This window comes from Podarcis liolepis (genome assembly GCF_965112155.1).
Source record: "Podarcis liolepis genome assembly, chromosome: 10".
NCBI lineage: Eukaryota > Metazoa > Chordata > Lepidosauria > Squamata > Lacertidae > Podarcis > Podarcis liolepis.
Genome location: NC_139562.1, coordinates 49,410,536 through 49,426,984, shown reverse-complemented (window position 1 = coordinate 49,426,984; position 16,449 = coordinate 49,410,536). Strand labels below are relative to the sequence as shown.

General features: G+C 42.8%; 1 protein-coding gene across 3 annotated transcripts in view; it reads left to right on the top strand.

Annotated features, from left to right (window-relative positions):
* TMEM117 (transmembrane protein 117) overlaps nt 1-16,449 on the top strand; it is a 226,963-nt gene that overhangs the window by 97,876 nt on the left and 112,638 nt on the right. For all 3 annotated transcript variants that reach the window (XM_083463616.1, XM_083463617.1, XM_083463618.1), the window contains exon 4: nt 3,193-3,292. In XM_083463616.1, the coding sequence (XP_083319742.1) occupies nt 3,193-3,292 (100 nt within the window). The remainder of the gene's footprint in view (nt 1-3,192; nt 3,293-16,449) is intronic.

Sequence of the window (16,449 nt, the reverse complement as noted above, 5' to 3'; positions counted from 1 at the left end):
GTTCCTTATGCACTGTAAGTGGCGAGGGCATATAAATAGAGTAGCATCTATGCCCATTATATTTCCAGAAAAGAAACAAACCTTACTTGCGGTGCCTTTTTTGTTCAAAAGCAGCTGGTGTGAAAGAACTTGTAGCTAAAAAATGAATGCTATTAAAGTTTAGATAAAAATGTGAAAAAGTTGCATGTTTTCCAAAGCAGCGTTTCAAGTTAATTTGGCAACCTATATATTGCCAAGGCAGCTAAATAACCCCCTGTTTTATATTTTTTTATTTTGGAATGGATCAAAATGAAAGCTTTGCAGTCGACTTTTCCCCCTCCCACACACCCAGTGACTTGACTAGGCAAAATATGCTGTTAAATAATGAGTATAGCAGCTAGCATACATGTACTGGGAGGTGGAAGATGACCTAAGGTATGGTTAGGGCAAATTAAAAAGAAAAAAAGAAAACAAATTGTAAATGTGTTAGCATTACGAATAAATTAGTTAGTTAAAAGGAGAATCTTTGTAATGCAATCTTGCCCTAAGGCTACAGTATTTCTATGTCTACAGTTGACTTTACATTAGCCAAAGATAGGAGTAATTTGTCTCAGAGGTAAGAAACTGAATCTAGAGAAGAAGCTGGATCCTTATCTCTCTTACACAGATATAATTACCGGAATGGTTTAACCACCAATCCCTCTTCATGGAGAACTTCAATGTAACTCTGTTGGGAGAATAGGGGTCTCTTAACAACTTTCAGCGTCCTCACCACACTACATCTCCCAGAATTCTTTGGGGAAGCCACGACTGTCTAAAGTGGTGTCATAGAACTTCCAGTGACTGACTGTGGCCCAAGCACAGCAGTGCTTCATGGGTTTTCCATAAACAGTTTCCACTAACCCAGCTGTGGGGAATGTCTGTCTTGTGGGCTGAAGCCTGCCAGCCTCACTTTTTGACCAGCAAGACATATTTTGCCAATCTGTATCCACAAAGCCCTATGTCTTTCAAACCAGTTGGGAAAAGGAAAATGGGTGACCTAACATCATTGTCCTTGTGGCATCAGATGATTGATAGGTGGGTGGCCCCTGCAGCTTGTCAAATGTGGCCCATGGGGAATGGGGTTGCTTGTCTTCCAGTCCGATTTTGTTACCCACCTCCTGCATTGCCCATTCATATTCTGACTCTAAAAGAGACTTGCTAAAAGAATGATGGCTGGTCCATTCATAGACTTTGAAGAACTACAAATGCCAGTCCAAATTGTGGACTCCTACAGCTTCCTTTGTGCAATACAAAATATAATAGGCGATCCAGTCACTTTGATCCCATTTTGGCTTTTAGCTGCAAAAGTAGCCTTCAAAATTTGCAAAAGAAATCCTGCAAAATTTGGTTCACAAGTTAAAAGCAGTTTATACAGATTTGGGAAACTCATATGTTCCCAGGGTGACTCTCATTTCATTTGTTAGAAACTGTAGAAACATAGTTGGAAAAGACCTTGAAAAGGACCTCCAGGTATTGCCAGGCTACAGTTTCCATCATTTCTGTTATTGGCCATGCATGCGGGGGGAACAGTACAGTGGTACCTTGAGTTAAGTACTTAATTCGTTCCGGAGGTCCGTTCTTAACCTGAAACTGTTCTTAACCTGAAGCACCACTTTAGCTAATGGGGCCTCCTGCTGCCGCCGCGCCGCCAGAACATGATTTCTGTTCTCATCCTGAAGCAAAGTTCTTAACCTGAAGCTATTTCTGGGTTAGCGGAGTCTGTAACCTGAAGAGTATGTAACCTGAAGCATATGTAACCCAAGGTACCACTGTAGTTGGAAGGGTCATAGGTTTCCCATCCTGATCTAATTCAAACCCCTGCTCAATGTAGGAATCTTTCAGGTACAGCTCTCCTTTGGCAAAATACCTCTAACACTGTTGTGCATCTTTTTCCATTAAGAAGCTTCTTACTGTTAGGAAGAACCAAGTGGGTTGGGAAATAAATGTGATTTCTTCTCCTGCTAGGTTTTGGGGTGATTCTAATGCAAGAAGAAATCATGCCATTCGTTCGCCTAGGTTACCAGAACGATTCGGGACACAGCTCAAACATGACTCCACCCTCAACTGGTTAACACTTTTCACCTCACATGTAGTTTAACATTATATCACATTTTTAGCTGAATCTGCTCAGGTGCGGATATAACCAACCCTTTGGTAATAGTTTACAAAGCTCTTGAAATCAGGATACCTAAGAAACCCCCTTCTGACCTGTATGATTATAGAGTTCTTCAGATGGGAACCTCTGCATGTTCCACATATTCAGTGGCTCCTTGGAGTAGAGCTTAGTGCTTTTGGTGCCTGCTCTGCCTCTTGAAGGACGCAGGTGGCGCTGTGGGTTAAACCACAGAGCCTAGGACTTGCCGATCAGAAGGTCGGCAGTTCGAATCCCCACGACAGGGTGAGCTCCCGTTGCTCGGTCCTTCTCCTGCCAACCTAGCAGTTCAAAAGCACGTCAAAGTGCAAGTAGATAAATAGGAACCGCTCTGGCGGGAAGGTAAACAGCGTTTCCGTGCGCTGCTCTGGTTTGCCAGAAGCGGCTTAGTCATGCTGGCTACATGACCTGGAAGCTGTACGCCGGCTCCCTCGGCCAATAAAGCGAGATGAGCGCCGCAACCCCAGAGTCGGCCACGACTGGACCTAATGGTCAGAGGTCCCTTTACCTTTACCTTTACCTTTGCCTGCCTCTTGAAATTAGACAAGTGCTAACTGTTCTGTGTTTTTGATGCCAGCTCAAAACTTTTCTGTTACATAGACAATTCCAGAATATTGATGATGGGTAACGTTGCTACTGACCTTTGTTTAGATTAATTCTATTGTGTTTTATATAGTACAGTATATAGTATATTGTTTATATATATATATTTTCATTTTGTGAATACCACTTCTATTTTTTTCTGAATATGAACCTCTGCTTTTCAACATTCAAAACTGTGTTCCATTGACTTCAATGGGACTTGAAGGTAGGTGCACATGGAACCGCTTGTATGCTAGCATGCAGTAAGAAAGGATATGAAAGCAAATGAGTAAACAATTATCTAGACTGCAAAACAAAGCACTTTTTGATAGACAAATTATTTTCCTTTCTTCTCTGTGCCAGCAAAGCCAAATCATCCATAATTCTGCTGTGCCTGAATGTTTGTAACGTAACGGTATATGTGCTTGCATTTACAGGCCATACATAGTAACAGACTTCATGGGCATCAGGAACGAAAGTTTTATGAAGGTAGCAGCCGTGGGGACCTGGATGGGAGACTTTGTCACAGCTTGGATGGTAAGCGGGGGAAAAGGGAATGTTGAACCAGAAAAATGTAATTGGTGATTGAAATCCAGAATAGTCAGAAGGCCTTTAAAAGCACAATTCGAACCAAATAAGCCCCAAGGTCACAGTGGCATGATGAATAACAGCTGGATGTTTTTGTGCATTGGAAATACAAAGACGCTATAGTCGGGATGACTTAGCTGCTGAATTGTTCCCTTGATGTCAACATGAGTCCTGGCTAGGAATGCAGAAGCCGATTTCATTGTTGTTGTGAAATGGAATAATGGAATAAATATTAACTGTTGTCAGTGACTGGGCATTTTTTATATATATTTGATGGGTGAAAGGGAGGTAATGCAATCTTCCACCTGAAAATAAAAAGTCTCATTTCCTTGCTTGCCTCTAGAAAGTGTTGATATTTTTACTTGGCTTAACTTTTGAGTGGCAGGCTAGGTACTGACACTTGTATCTAATGCAGTGCTAAGGAACTTTTCCATCAGTGCAAGGGTAATGGGGTTTTCACCACTCTCCTCCTGCTGTGCAGTCCCTACAACTGTTCTGGGTTTGCCCCCAACCCTCCAGAACAGATTTGGGAAGGGCACAGGGCACGTTTTGGCGGGGGGGGGGGCATGGGGAAAGTCCAGCTGTACTAGTAGAAATCCTTGTACTGATCGGACAGCTACTCACTTCTGCATTGGATAGAAACCTAGATTGTTTGGATTCAGTAGGTAATTCAGTGCTGCCATTTTAGTTCTGTTTCTTTTATTTATTTCCATGATTTTTTTTTAAGTAATAGATCTTTTTTGCCTTCATAATATACTTATTTTGCTGTAGAAATGCATCACAATAATATGATGAATAAAGACCCCAACTCCTATCAGACACATATAGCATGGCCAGCTGTCAAGAATGATGGGAGCTGTAGTCCTAAAATATCTGCAGGTTTCCCACCCCTGATCCAAACCTTTAGAAAACGATTGTCTGAACAGGCCAGACATGCACATCAACCACTTAGCTTGCAGGCCATAGGACTGCAAAAGATGAGCAAGGAGGAAAAACAATGCTGGAATGTTTATCTAGCGATCCTTGGGCCTTGTGGTAGACATTATTCACATAAATGGATGCGGGTAGTGCTGTGGTCTAAACCACTGAGCTCCTTGGGTTTGCCAATCAGAAGGTTGGTGGTTCAAATCCCTGTGACAGGGTGAGCTCCCGTGGTTCTGTCCCAGTTCCTGCCAACTAAGCAGTTCGAAAGCACACCAGTGCATGTAGATAAATAGGTACCACTGCGGCGGGAAGGTAAACGGTGTTTCCGTGTGCTCTGGTTTCTGTTGTGCCTGAAGCGGTTTAGTCATGCTGGCCACATGACCTGGAAAGCTGTCTGTGAACAAACACCATCTCCCTTGGCCTGAAAGCGAGATGAGTGGTGCAACCCCATAGTCGCCTTTGACTGGACTTAACCATCCAGGGGTCCTTTACCTTTACAGTTACCTAAATGCTGACATTTTTTGACGGGGGAGGGGGGTAAATGAATTGTCAGGGATTGGCCGGATGCTAATGAGTGTTCACCAGAGGAAGTGGAGCTGGAGTCTGATTTGGGAGAGGGGGGCAGGGGTCTGTGGCGAACTGTACCAGCCAGCAGGCAAGAATCAAAGAGGGGGAAGCTTCAGAGCTGGAGAAAGAGGCAGGCCAGGCAAGGGAAGGGCTTGGTGCTTTCCCACCCTCTCCTGGACCATTGTCTCCCAGAACCAGGAGAGAACTGAAGTGGATAGAGCGGAAGCTTCCATGCAGGTATAGTCTCCGGCTACGTGTGCACAGCCCATCAGGCTAAGGTGCATTAACTGGTGGAGGGGGGGGTGGTTCCCAAGTGCTGCAACTGCTCCATAGAATGTGGACCTTTGAATAGCTGCCTGTACATTAGATTGGTGCGCATAAGACTCCAGAGCTGCAGAAGCGACTTTGTTATCTTTCAGAATAAAGAGTTCTCTCCTGTGTGCATTTCTTTGACCAGGAAGCACCCTTGACAGGAATGATGTAAGAATTAAAAGCAAGCAGTAGCAGATTTGTTGTTTTCCATGTCTGCAGGGAAATCATCTAAATTTTCCTCATTTATCTTGTATCTATCTGGAGCAAATCAAAACTGGGGGGAAAAACAGGATCAAGGATATATTTGCTTTCAGACACTGTGGTCTACAGCGGAGTGTCCAAAACAAATTACAGTATTTTGATTTGGTGACCATGAAAAACAAGCACACAACAAATCATCGCCTGGGACTGATTTAGAAGAAGAAGAACAGAGTTGCTGCAGGGATGGATGTTGGCACCTCAGAGTTTCCAGAAAACCATTTATCATTCAGCTGACTATGAGTGTGGTCTTTTCCCATCTTGTCCTCTCTGTGTTAATTTTTTTATTTTATTTTTTTGGAAGAAAGATATTGCATGATTTAGTGGTTAACAGACATTGTTTGATCATGGTTGTCTTTCAAGAAACTCAGTTTTCAACCAAAATGCAACAGGCAGTGCACCCACGTTGGTGATTAGGAAACAGCTAATAAAAAGTCTGTGGCAAACAGCACTACGTAATCATAATAGCTAATTAACCTAACCCAGAACCTAGTTTTTGTTGGCATCTGTCAACAGACAATGGTGTGCACCTCCAAGAGTGAAGTCACACTGCTGTGTTAACAAGCGTCCAAGTGACCTCCATGGGGCACAAATCTGTGCAGTGTATATGGATTTCCCAGACTGTCCTCAAACTGAGCCTCTCTCTTTTTTCTAACCCTTCTAAAAATATTAAGAAAACTTTAAAGAAAATCCCCCCCAAGGCTATATTCTTATGAAATAGTAAATTCCTGGCTGTTTGGCTTCACTTTTACAAATGGTGCATTTCTCATTTCTTATTTACACATTTCTTTTAAAGAATCCATACATTGTTTCTGGGGAGTATTTACTGGATCTGTGCTGATATAGGCTCGTATACCAAGATAATTGAACAGAAGGATGATTTGGGACAATGTACCTGTCCTTTGGGATGCGGGTGGCGCTGTGGTCTAAACCACTAAGCCTAGGGCTTGCCAATCAGAAGGTTGGCGGTTTGAATCCCCGTGATGGGGTGAGTTCCCGACTGGACCTAACTGTCAGGGGTCCCTTTACCTTTACCTTTAGCTGTCCTTTAGAAGCCCCATGACACTACCCCCTGTTCAAGAGGGCCCCAACCCGCTTGGAGAGGTTTTTCAGAGGGCACATGGGGAAAAGAAGGAGTGGAACACTTTCCTTTCACTTACTTCCATTCACTTAGCATGGAATCCAAACCTTTGTGCTTTTATTTACCTTCAGTAATAGGGCGAATCTCTATGTGGAGAAAGAAGGTGTCTGTAAGTTGCATAGTCAGGTAGCAAAATGGAGTTAAATCTGATTGAAGGATTGCATGTGTTTTTGAATGAAGGTTACCATGAGTGCATAGATGTCTTTGAAGAAAGGTGTTCATGAAACTTTGGCTCATTAATCTCCGCAACCTTATCTGTCTGGCCTCTTAGCCCTCCAACCTCCTGTCGCTCCCTAGCAAACCATTTTAGCAGTTTACTGGTGCCAGGCCTCACTTTCCAGTGGCTTGTCAACAATTTTGTGGGTGGTAACCGCAGTAATGAAGATCTATTGAGGTGGTGCTTTATATTCTGTGATGTCCTCCAATCAAGGTGACGCTACACAGGAGACAATTAAGAACCTTTGTTGCTGCAATAGGTTTTGTTTATTGCAGGGCATTTTGTCAAAGTTTCTGAAGCAAGTTAACTCTTCAGATGTCTGTGGTATAAAATGAAGCAAAGCCATGATAATGGCATTCTTGAATTGCACTTTTTTTTTGAAGAACACATGAAATATAAACAGAAATTTCCCAGGCAGATGTTCAAAGCACATCTGTATTTACACGAAAGGGCCAAGGCTCACATGGTGTGTTTAACAGCTTGAATACACGTTGATTTGTGTTTATCCTTTTTGTTTTGTTCATTTATTGCTAGAAAGAAATTGATTGGGCAATCTGTAGTAAGGGAATCAGGTGGCTTATTTGGCATTATTCTAGGGCCATGTCTAAATGAAGTCACTGGTTAGGGATAATGAGAAGACATCTGGAAGACAACAGGCTTCTCAGCCCTGTTTTCATTTGTAAGTTTCTGTTTGTTTGTAATGTGATCTCTGCCTCAAAGACAGATATATCTGGATCAAACCTGGTGTGCATGTTCAGTGAATCCTCCTGGAAAAGAAATATGGACAGAGAAGGGGTTTGAACATGAAATGAACAATGATGTTCTGAATGTGCACATTGATATTGATTTCGGTACCTCTGAAAGCAGACCTGAGGACTGAGTTGATATTTGAACTTGAAATGTATAATTTTTAATGCATTTGCTTACCATACCCCTTCCCATTATCTTGGTATCCATTGGAGTTTCTGCAGTACAAAGAAACAAACCTGCAAACTAATGGAATGCCAAATAATCACATTAAACCAACTATAACAGATTCTTTGTATGTTTCAAGGTGCAATCACGGGCCATATATCTCTGATACCTAAATTTTTTCGCTTTTCTCTGTCATTTCCTTTTTCTTCTTATAATTGTGTTATACAGCCTGCATCCAAAGGCATCAAGGTAGCATCACATACGGGTTGATCTCCTAACTAGTATATACAAGATGGGTTAAGCTGAAATACGTTGACTGGCTCAAGGTCACCGAGAGAGCTTCACGGCAGAGCAGAAATTTGGACCTGACTTCTTAACTGCAGACCCATTGCATTTTATCTAATTGTGTTCTTCTGTGCTATGTGATCCAGCAGAGGCTTCTGTTAGTAGAAAAAGAAGGGCCTGTCCCTCCTCATGCTCCCTTCCTTCTGCTTAATCTGCTTAATGGTTATGGGTCCTTTAGGGACAGAGTGGGAGGTGGTTAGGGGGACTACAGGAAAGTGGGTGGATTTGCAATAATCACCCCTCTCTGTCAATCTCAGAAGCTTCTGCCGGATCAAACAAGCTTCTGTCCATGGAGGGGCACAACTGGATACAAGCCATTGCCCTAACCACTACACCACACTACGTCTTTAGAACAACTTTTTCCTTAGTGTCCTGAAAGCTAACAACAACTTCATCCAATAATTGCCAGTACCTTCCCTGGCTCTTCTGTCCATTCCAGATTTTCTTTACTCATTAATCTGTTCTGTTAATTTGAGGATGCATGATTAGAATGTGCTTTGAGTTTGGCCTCCATAGTGGGTGAGGTGGGGAACAGAAAACATTTTTCAGCCCCAAGGGTATATTTCTTCATTGGGAACCTTCCAGGAGCCAGACAATGGATGTCAGTCTTTTGTGCAGGTAGGTAACATTCCAGCCAGTCAGATGTTTCTAAACTCACACATCACTCCATCCAGGCAAGCAAGAGGCGTGATTGCAATGCAAAAACACTTTTCTTTTAAAGCACTCAAAGGGTGTGCAGTGCAGGGCCACTGAGCTGTGTGGCCCAGGGAAAGGGAGCAGGATCTGGGTTTGAGGGGTGGTCTGGAAGAGTCCCGAGAGACAGAGGCCTAGAGTTCCTAATGGTAGGACCCAATGGATCACGAGCAGAAGGACAATAGCTACTAGCAGTATCATGGCAAGTCATGTTAAAAATGGAGGAAGATCTCCAACATGCCAGGAAGATCCAGAAGATCCAGCATGCCATTCCTTTCTTACCATTTAGTAAAGGACAAGTGTAACAATTTCTGTTAAAACCAGCTTCAAGTTGCCATGTTCGTAGGGCAGCAAATATCTATCTATCTATCTATCTATCATCTATCTATCTATCTATCTATCATCTATCTCTCTCTCTCTCTCTCTCTATCTCTCTCTATCTATCTATCTATCTATCTATCTATCTATCTATCTCTATCTATCTATCTATCTATCTATCTATCTATCTATCTATCATCTATCTGTATATGAAATTGCTACCCATTTCCTGAGAATTCCATGCAGGCTCAGGACCACAGTTGGGGAAGCCCCAAACTCTCCGACTGACGTCGTCACTGAGTCACTGTTGTGTCAAGAAATTGGGCATGACAATTCCGGTTACGATCAAAGTCCATCTTTCTGATTGTTTTTCTTCCTCTGAGATATAATTGAATTTGCAGCAGCATCTGAAGTACAGTGCAGCTAACAACTCTGTACTTCAGAGGTGGAAATGAAATTAAACTGTGAAGCGTGAAATGGAAAAAATGAAACGGATAAGATATATAACTAAAGTTGCCTGGTGCAAGCATCGCTGCGCAGGGATGTAACGAATGACCTCATTAGGGGTAGTAAGGTGCTATTCATAGCAGCAAGCACCTGTTCTTGCGGGTGGGGGTTTCTTATACAGTCTCTCTCTCTCTCTCTCTCTCTCTCTCTCTCTCCTTTCTCCATCTCCAGAGGGATTTCTGCTTAGCCAACTGTTCAACATACAATATACTGACACAGTGTTTCCCAAACTCTGTGAAATTACACACTAAACATCACTGGATTGTAAGAACATAAGAAGAGCCTGTTGGATCAGGCAAATGGCCCATGTAGTCCATCATCTCTTCTCTAAGGGGAGTACAACCTCATCCAGGACAGACTGAATTCCTGTTCCATTGTTGGCATTTCTTCTTACAGGGAGCTCTTCTGGGTAGCCAGTGTCCCAGCTGCCTTTTTAGTGCACATCTGGAAACAGAAAGGACCCATGGTTACAACCAGGAAGCCACTTGTGCCAACTAGTCAACCTGTGTGAATCATTCAGCAGTTGTAGTCAAACAAGTGAACAGGTTTCAGCATCAACTGAAACTGAAGTGGCCAGCACATCTGAGTCAAAGAACACAAGTTCTGTATATCCGTAAATAACTCCCTACATTAATGGTCTGTCAAGGTGCACATTATTCTTAATTTGGGTGCAGAACATCTTGCTGTAGCTCCTGGAAGATGGCAGGGGGTTGTGAAGTATGTATAGGCCAATGAAGAAAAGCAATATACAAATTTAATGAAGGGTGGTATACAAATTTAAGGAATAATAATAATAATAATAATAGTTTTCATTGTGGAGGCTTTGAGAACAGATGTCTAATTTGCTTTTTACAATTTCTCTCGGAAGCTATGGCCATTTCACAACTGATGTTTCAACCGACATTTGCTTTTTCTGTGTCTGCAAATCACATCACCAGGAGGCTACACTGACTACTTTGACTGTTCCATTTCCAAACGCTTTTCTTCTGCCTCATATTCTTCCCAGAATTTATTGTGCCTCACGTTAGTTCATCGGTGATCTGCTTTAGACGCAAACATGTTCCTGAGGCCGTGTATGACGATGCATTATTAATATACTCCTTGATATCAATATCTCCCAGTGACTTACATTCAAAAATTATAAAGACATTATTCTATTAAAAATGCATACAACACATTATCTCACACAAACAGCAACAATTCATATGTTATATATCTATATGTACATATGCAAAAAGCACACACACACCCCATAATAGTCATAGGAAGCTGTGGCTGCCTGCTGTAACAGTGGAGGACAGCTTGTGGGGTCTCCAAATCCTGTGGACTCCAGCTCCCTCACCATTGGCCACACTAAGTTGAACTGATGGGAGTTAATGGCTTCCAACAATGTCTGGAAGGTTTCGCCTATACCTGCTTTGTAACGTGGAGTCGTTTTATAAAGAACAGGGTAGGCAGATGTGGGGATTTCCCCTGTTTCCTAAAACATTACTTGAAAGAAGTATAACCCTTCAATTCCACCTGGAAAGTATTTTTATCTTCTTGCTCACCAGCCTCCTCAACAAATGTGACAAAGGGGGCGTACGGAAGGAGCCTGTGCCCGACATTAGACTAGTGAGGCTGGTGTTATCATCAGAGAAGGATTCAATTGACCATGCAAATTGAGCAGAAGAACTTGAATGGCTTAAATAGATGATCAAACAAAACCCTCTGTATCCCCCAGAGGGAAGGATTAGCAGCAGATGGCAGGGACACACAGCAAAAGGCTCACTTAATCCTTAAATTATGCCTCGGCTCGGTGAGACCTGGGAAAAAGAACGAATATATGGAGATGTCAAATGGTAAAATTTAATTGTTACAGGGAGAGGAGGGGAGAATATTTCTGGAAACAGAAAGTGTGAAAATGGTGCTTGTAGCTAAGTGCACCATCCTGTTTCGTTTTGGTTTTTAATTTCGATGCTGAGATAAGAGTGACTGTATTTCCTTATGATACCACCCTCTTGCAACTTAGCCTACGGCTGGAAGCAACACTGAATTTGGTCCCTTAGTTGCTTAGACAAAATTACCTGCTTTGCATGGAAATGGGGTAGGGGGGTGGAGTGGGGGTGGGAGGGATATGTCTAAACTTTCAGGCTTAAGATGGCTGCTTTTATTTGCAGAAAAAACAGCCATGGTGCCCTGGTTCAAAATGTGATCCCAGTCCTAACTGGGACCGTACACCATAATTTTTCTCTCCTGGTTGCATTTTGTCTCCAAATACACAGCATTGGGTGCAGGTAGGAGTTGAGTTTCAGCAAAAATATGGCAGAAGCAGCAATCCATATTGGCACTCAGCAACTGCTTTTTCTCTAAAATAAAAGCAGTCAGGGTTTCCCCCCTCCCGCAATCTGTTCTTACAGAGGTACCAAGGGGAAAAACCCTCCATAAATTACTTAATATGACTGAGATGGATGTTGGCAAGTGTAAATGGATTCATACTGAAATTCATTTGAATATTGCATTTGGTAAAACGGTCTCGAAACAGAGCAATCTAATCTTGTCTTTCCTGAGTTTTCTTTATTATTGTTTTACACGGCTTAGAATGGGGATTTCAAACACTTAAACTGATAGAAAGGCTGCAGAGTTCCCTTGCAAGTTTCCCCGAGTACCTTCTGAAATCTCCATTAAAAAGCTATTTGTGCATTTGCTTTACAGCAATCCACCTCTGCAAGTCATGAAAGGTATTGCTACCCTCCTACACTTGTGGAAATAAAAATGGGTTTGCATTTCATCAGGGATGATATAGAATTGAACTGCGCAACAAGGCTTTGAAATTGGCACAGCTCTTCTTTGAACATTCAAATGGAGAAAACCGAATCCTGTAACTAGGAGGCATCTGTGGCCTTATAGGTTATTGTTGGTGCAGTCCAATTTTCTTCTTCCCAAACATTCTTAGCCGTTTAGCTTTCCCCATAATTATTATACCTACACACATGCTTGGTGGAAAAGCTCATTGGGTGGGATGGAGCTGCTGTGCCGGCTTTCTGGCAGGTGGGTCACTGTTGCTTACCAGTGCGGTGTGTGTGCTTTCATGCCTCAATGTGCCAAGGATAAATGTACCAGTGCTGTAAGCATCCTGCCTATCACATCTTGCATTTTGTCATTCACAGACAGGCCCCTCCTGAGGTTAGAATCCTCATAGGCCCCAGGTGCCTGTGAGTGTCGCTATCTCATCAGCCCTTCTGGAGCCGCCTTGCGGTCTGCTGGTCTCCTAGTCTAGGCGGCCCAGAGAGATCTGTGTGTCAAAACTGTCAATAAAATTTAAATGGTTGACTAAATTGTATTGAGCTTTACCTCAGAGCCACCCCAAAGAACATAGTGGAGCCTAGCAGAGGCTGAAAGATTGACAGGAAGCACAGCAGGGACATGACCACACTTGCCGCCTAGTCAGTCATGAAGACTATAATTTCGCCAGGCTATTAGAGCAAATTACAAAGTGCATAGTGGGCCAAATCGCTGGCTGCTGTAAGTCCATTAACTTTGACTGAAATTCCCCAGGGGGTGGGGGAACCACTAGCCTGATATTGTGCTTTTGTACATGCTAAATACACATCCAGACATTTTTGTCAAATGAAATGTGAACACTTCCAGCTGTCAAAAATGTGCTTATAGTGTGTTCCAGCATTTTTTAATATAGCATTTTGACCTGGATCCCAACTACGTAAAACTCAGGGTGTTGTTATCATTTTAAATGAATAATTCTCTCATAATTATTAAGGTATAATTGGCACGAGAGACTTACCAAACTCAGTGTTGAGATACCCTTTCCCATAGGTTTCATTGGTCTTAAGAAAGGTTGCTCGTTTCTCTCTCCATTTTGAGAGTGCTGTTGTTCTCGAATTGCATCATGGTATAATAATATATGTCTGCAAGATGCAGTGGATGAACAGCCACTATTGGAGCATGCCGTGGCAGTGGCATGGCTGACATTGAAAAGCTTTGAATGGGGACTGAGGAGATAAATGGAATTGGCTTGGTGGGTGTCACAAATATACCGAGAAACCTGGCAGAAGTTGGAGGCAGGGGACTAGTTGAAAGAAGATGATGGTAGACAAACCTCTGCCCAGAAGCAAGATGAAAACGGTAGTAAGAAGTAAGGGAGAAGAAGATTTCAAGGTTAAAGTGTCAGAGAACATCAGAAGCAGGAGTTTGAAAATGCCTGTGTACAGAGGCAAAGGAGCAGAGTGATGAGAGAGAAAATATGAGTTTACCCAGGGCTATTTTGACTCAACAATCGCAGTACGAAAATCCAGTGAAAAGGAGGCTCTCTGGGACATGAGCGGTGCTTGGAGAAGTGCTTTTATGGAGAGGATACTTCTAAAGATAAAAACAGAAAACACGGGAACAGCTTGCATGTAGGAAGAGAAGCAAAGTGAGGCATGAAACAGGACACCTATCGCTGTAAGTTTCTGAGATGCTGAAAGATAACCCTATCCCAGGCAGTGACCAAAACAGTGGGAGGCAGGAGGATCTGAGTGCAAAACATGTTCCTTTTGAGGGACTAATGGGTCACCTAAGATGAAATACCAGTGAGTCAGAGAGAAGGAATAAGACAGATGGTGTGGAGAAGTCAGGATAATATGGATACCATTGTCATATTTTCCTCTCTTTCCCTGCAGAGTCTAGATGCATGGGTTAATCAAGGATGCTAATGCTGAGATTATGTGGGCATAGGGATGGCAAGATGGCTGTGGAAAAGCTATTCAAGTGAATCTGCCCTGACATTAAAAAGCCCACCCCCTCCCTGTGCAGCAAGAATTTCCCTTTGCGCACTTGAGCCACTTCACTATTGATCTGACGACAACATCCCTTCGTCAAGCCTGCCGAAGGAAAGCGGCAAGCCATTTATTTATTGCATATTTAAAAGTTTCAGATATTGCATTGCTCATAAATGGCCCATTTAGAAGATTAATAGTTCAGGGGGCGGAATTCTTTCATTTTTCCATTTGCATTCTGCTGCTGCTCATTCAAAAGCTAGCCATTTTGTGTATAGTTTATTTTCATTTACTCCTGGACGCCCATTATAGTACAATTTGAACAGTAACTGATGTTTTGGTTTGAAAGCCCTTTGTCCTAAAATGTTCCATCACAGCCTACAGAAGTGTCTCGGGTTTTTAATTTTTGATGGTATAAAGAATGATGAGAGAAGTATTAAGGCTCCAGTCCCCTCCATCGATTTCAGACTCATAAAGATAAAACTCTGCCGCACCAAGTTCAGATACCTGGAAGTACAACCTCAACAAACCATACCACCACAATTACAAACCCCTATGGTGACAAATTAACAAAGACCTGAAGAGGTGGAGTAATACTAACTTCACTCTCTCCGATAAAATAGCCACCATCAAAATGATCACCCTTCCAAAATTAACCTACCTATTCCAAACCCTTCCAATCTGGATTCCACCAACCCAACTCCACAAATGGCAGAAAAAAAACACTTGTTTATCTCCTCACACAAAAAAACCAAGAATAAATGCCAAATACCTACACCTCCCCTCCTCAGTAGGAGGGTGGGGAATCCCCAACACAGAACTATACTACATTGCCAACCAAGTGCGCCACATAATCCCACACGGTCTAGAAGATGAGACAAAACAATGGGTACACTTCAACATGGCCTACCATGTCCTAGCCTTGTCATCCTCTGGAGCCAGGCCTCAGGTGAGTTCACAAGAAATGAGCTCCTGTGTGGCTGTGACTGTATCAGAAATGCACCTGTGTGGCGATATGAAAAAGGGCAACAGAACCACCATTCGGCTGTGCTGCATAACTATGAAGACCATGGTGGGCATGGAGTTGGAATCTCCGCTCGGCCAAGCGGATAAAGCTAATTTTCTTCCCTCGAGTCTTCGGAATCGCTTCCCGACGAATAACGACCTGAGCCTTTGATAAGGCTCCAAGGCACGTTCCATTCAGCAGAGTTTCTAGCATAGGAAAGAGAAGAGAGGTTTGGGCTACATTGCAAAGAGTTTTATTTCTAAACTACGCAGACAAAAAAGACATCCTCTCTCTATGAAAGCAGAGAGCAACTGAACAAAGGAAACAGGAAACCACTAACGTCACATACCGTCTCCCCTCCCGTGAGACTTCCCACAGTCTGGAAGGTCACTGGAATGTACACAGAGTCCTGTGACTCCAAGCAGCTGCACAGTGATAAGAACAGAAACTAACATGCAGCACATCAGAAGAAGGTTTCAGAAGGATAGGGGGTGAAATGTCCGCCTTCCTCCCTTCACCCCCTTTTTGAGTCCTGAATAGCAGTACAAGTTTCCCTTTCCTGCCTGTCTGAATCATTCCTATTACATGCCAGGGATGACCTGCAACATTTTGCTGTAGGATCACACTTGTCATTTTATAATACATACTGGCCCATTGAGGAATATCAAATGTAGCAACTGAGTAGTTTAAATTAAATGTTAGCATAAGACAGCACTGGGGTGATATATTCCAACTGACCTGCATTGCTAAGCAAAACTAGCCTCTGCGATTTTGTCAGTTCCCTTTCCCTAAATATCAGGTTTTGCTTCATAATCTGCCTGCCCCACGCAGACACACACCATCTAGCAGCATGCCACGAATGTATCCGATCACCATGGGTAACCTGCTAAGAACTTGCAGCATATGGAAGTGGGTGTCTTGGCTGGGCAGTTATGTGTGATTAAGCTTTACAGCTTGGCAGAGTCCCGAGTTATGAGGCAGGCAGAATGCTCGTTTTCCATATTGCCTTGCAGATGGAGTGTGTGTTGTTTTCTTCCCCAAAGTGAAAAGGAAATGGATGAACCAAGATAAGAACTTGTTGTGTCCAGCTCCCATGAGTGTTTGAAAGTTGTGGTTGGATCTGAGCTCTCTTCAAGAATGTTTTGATAG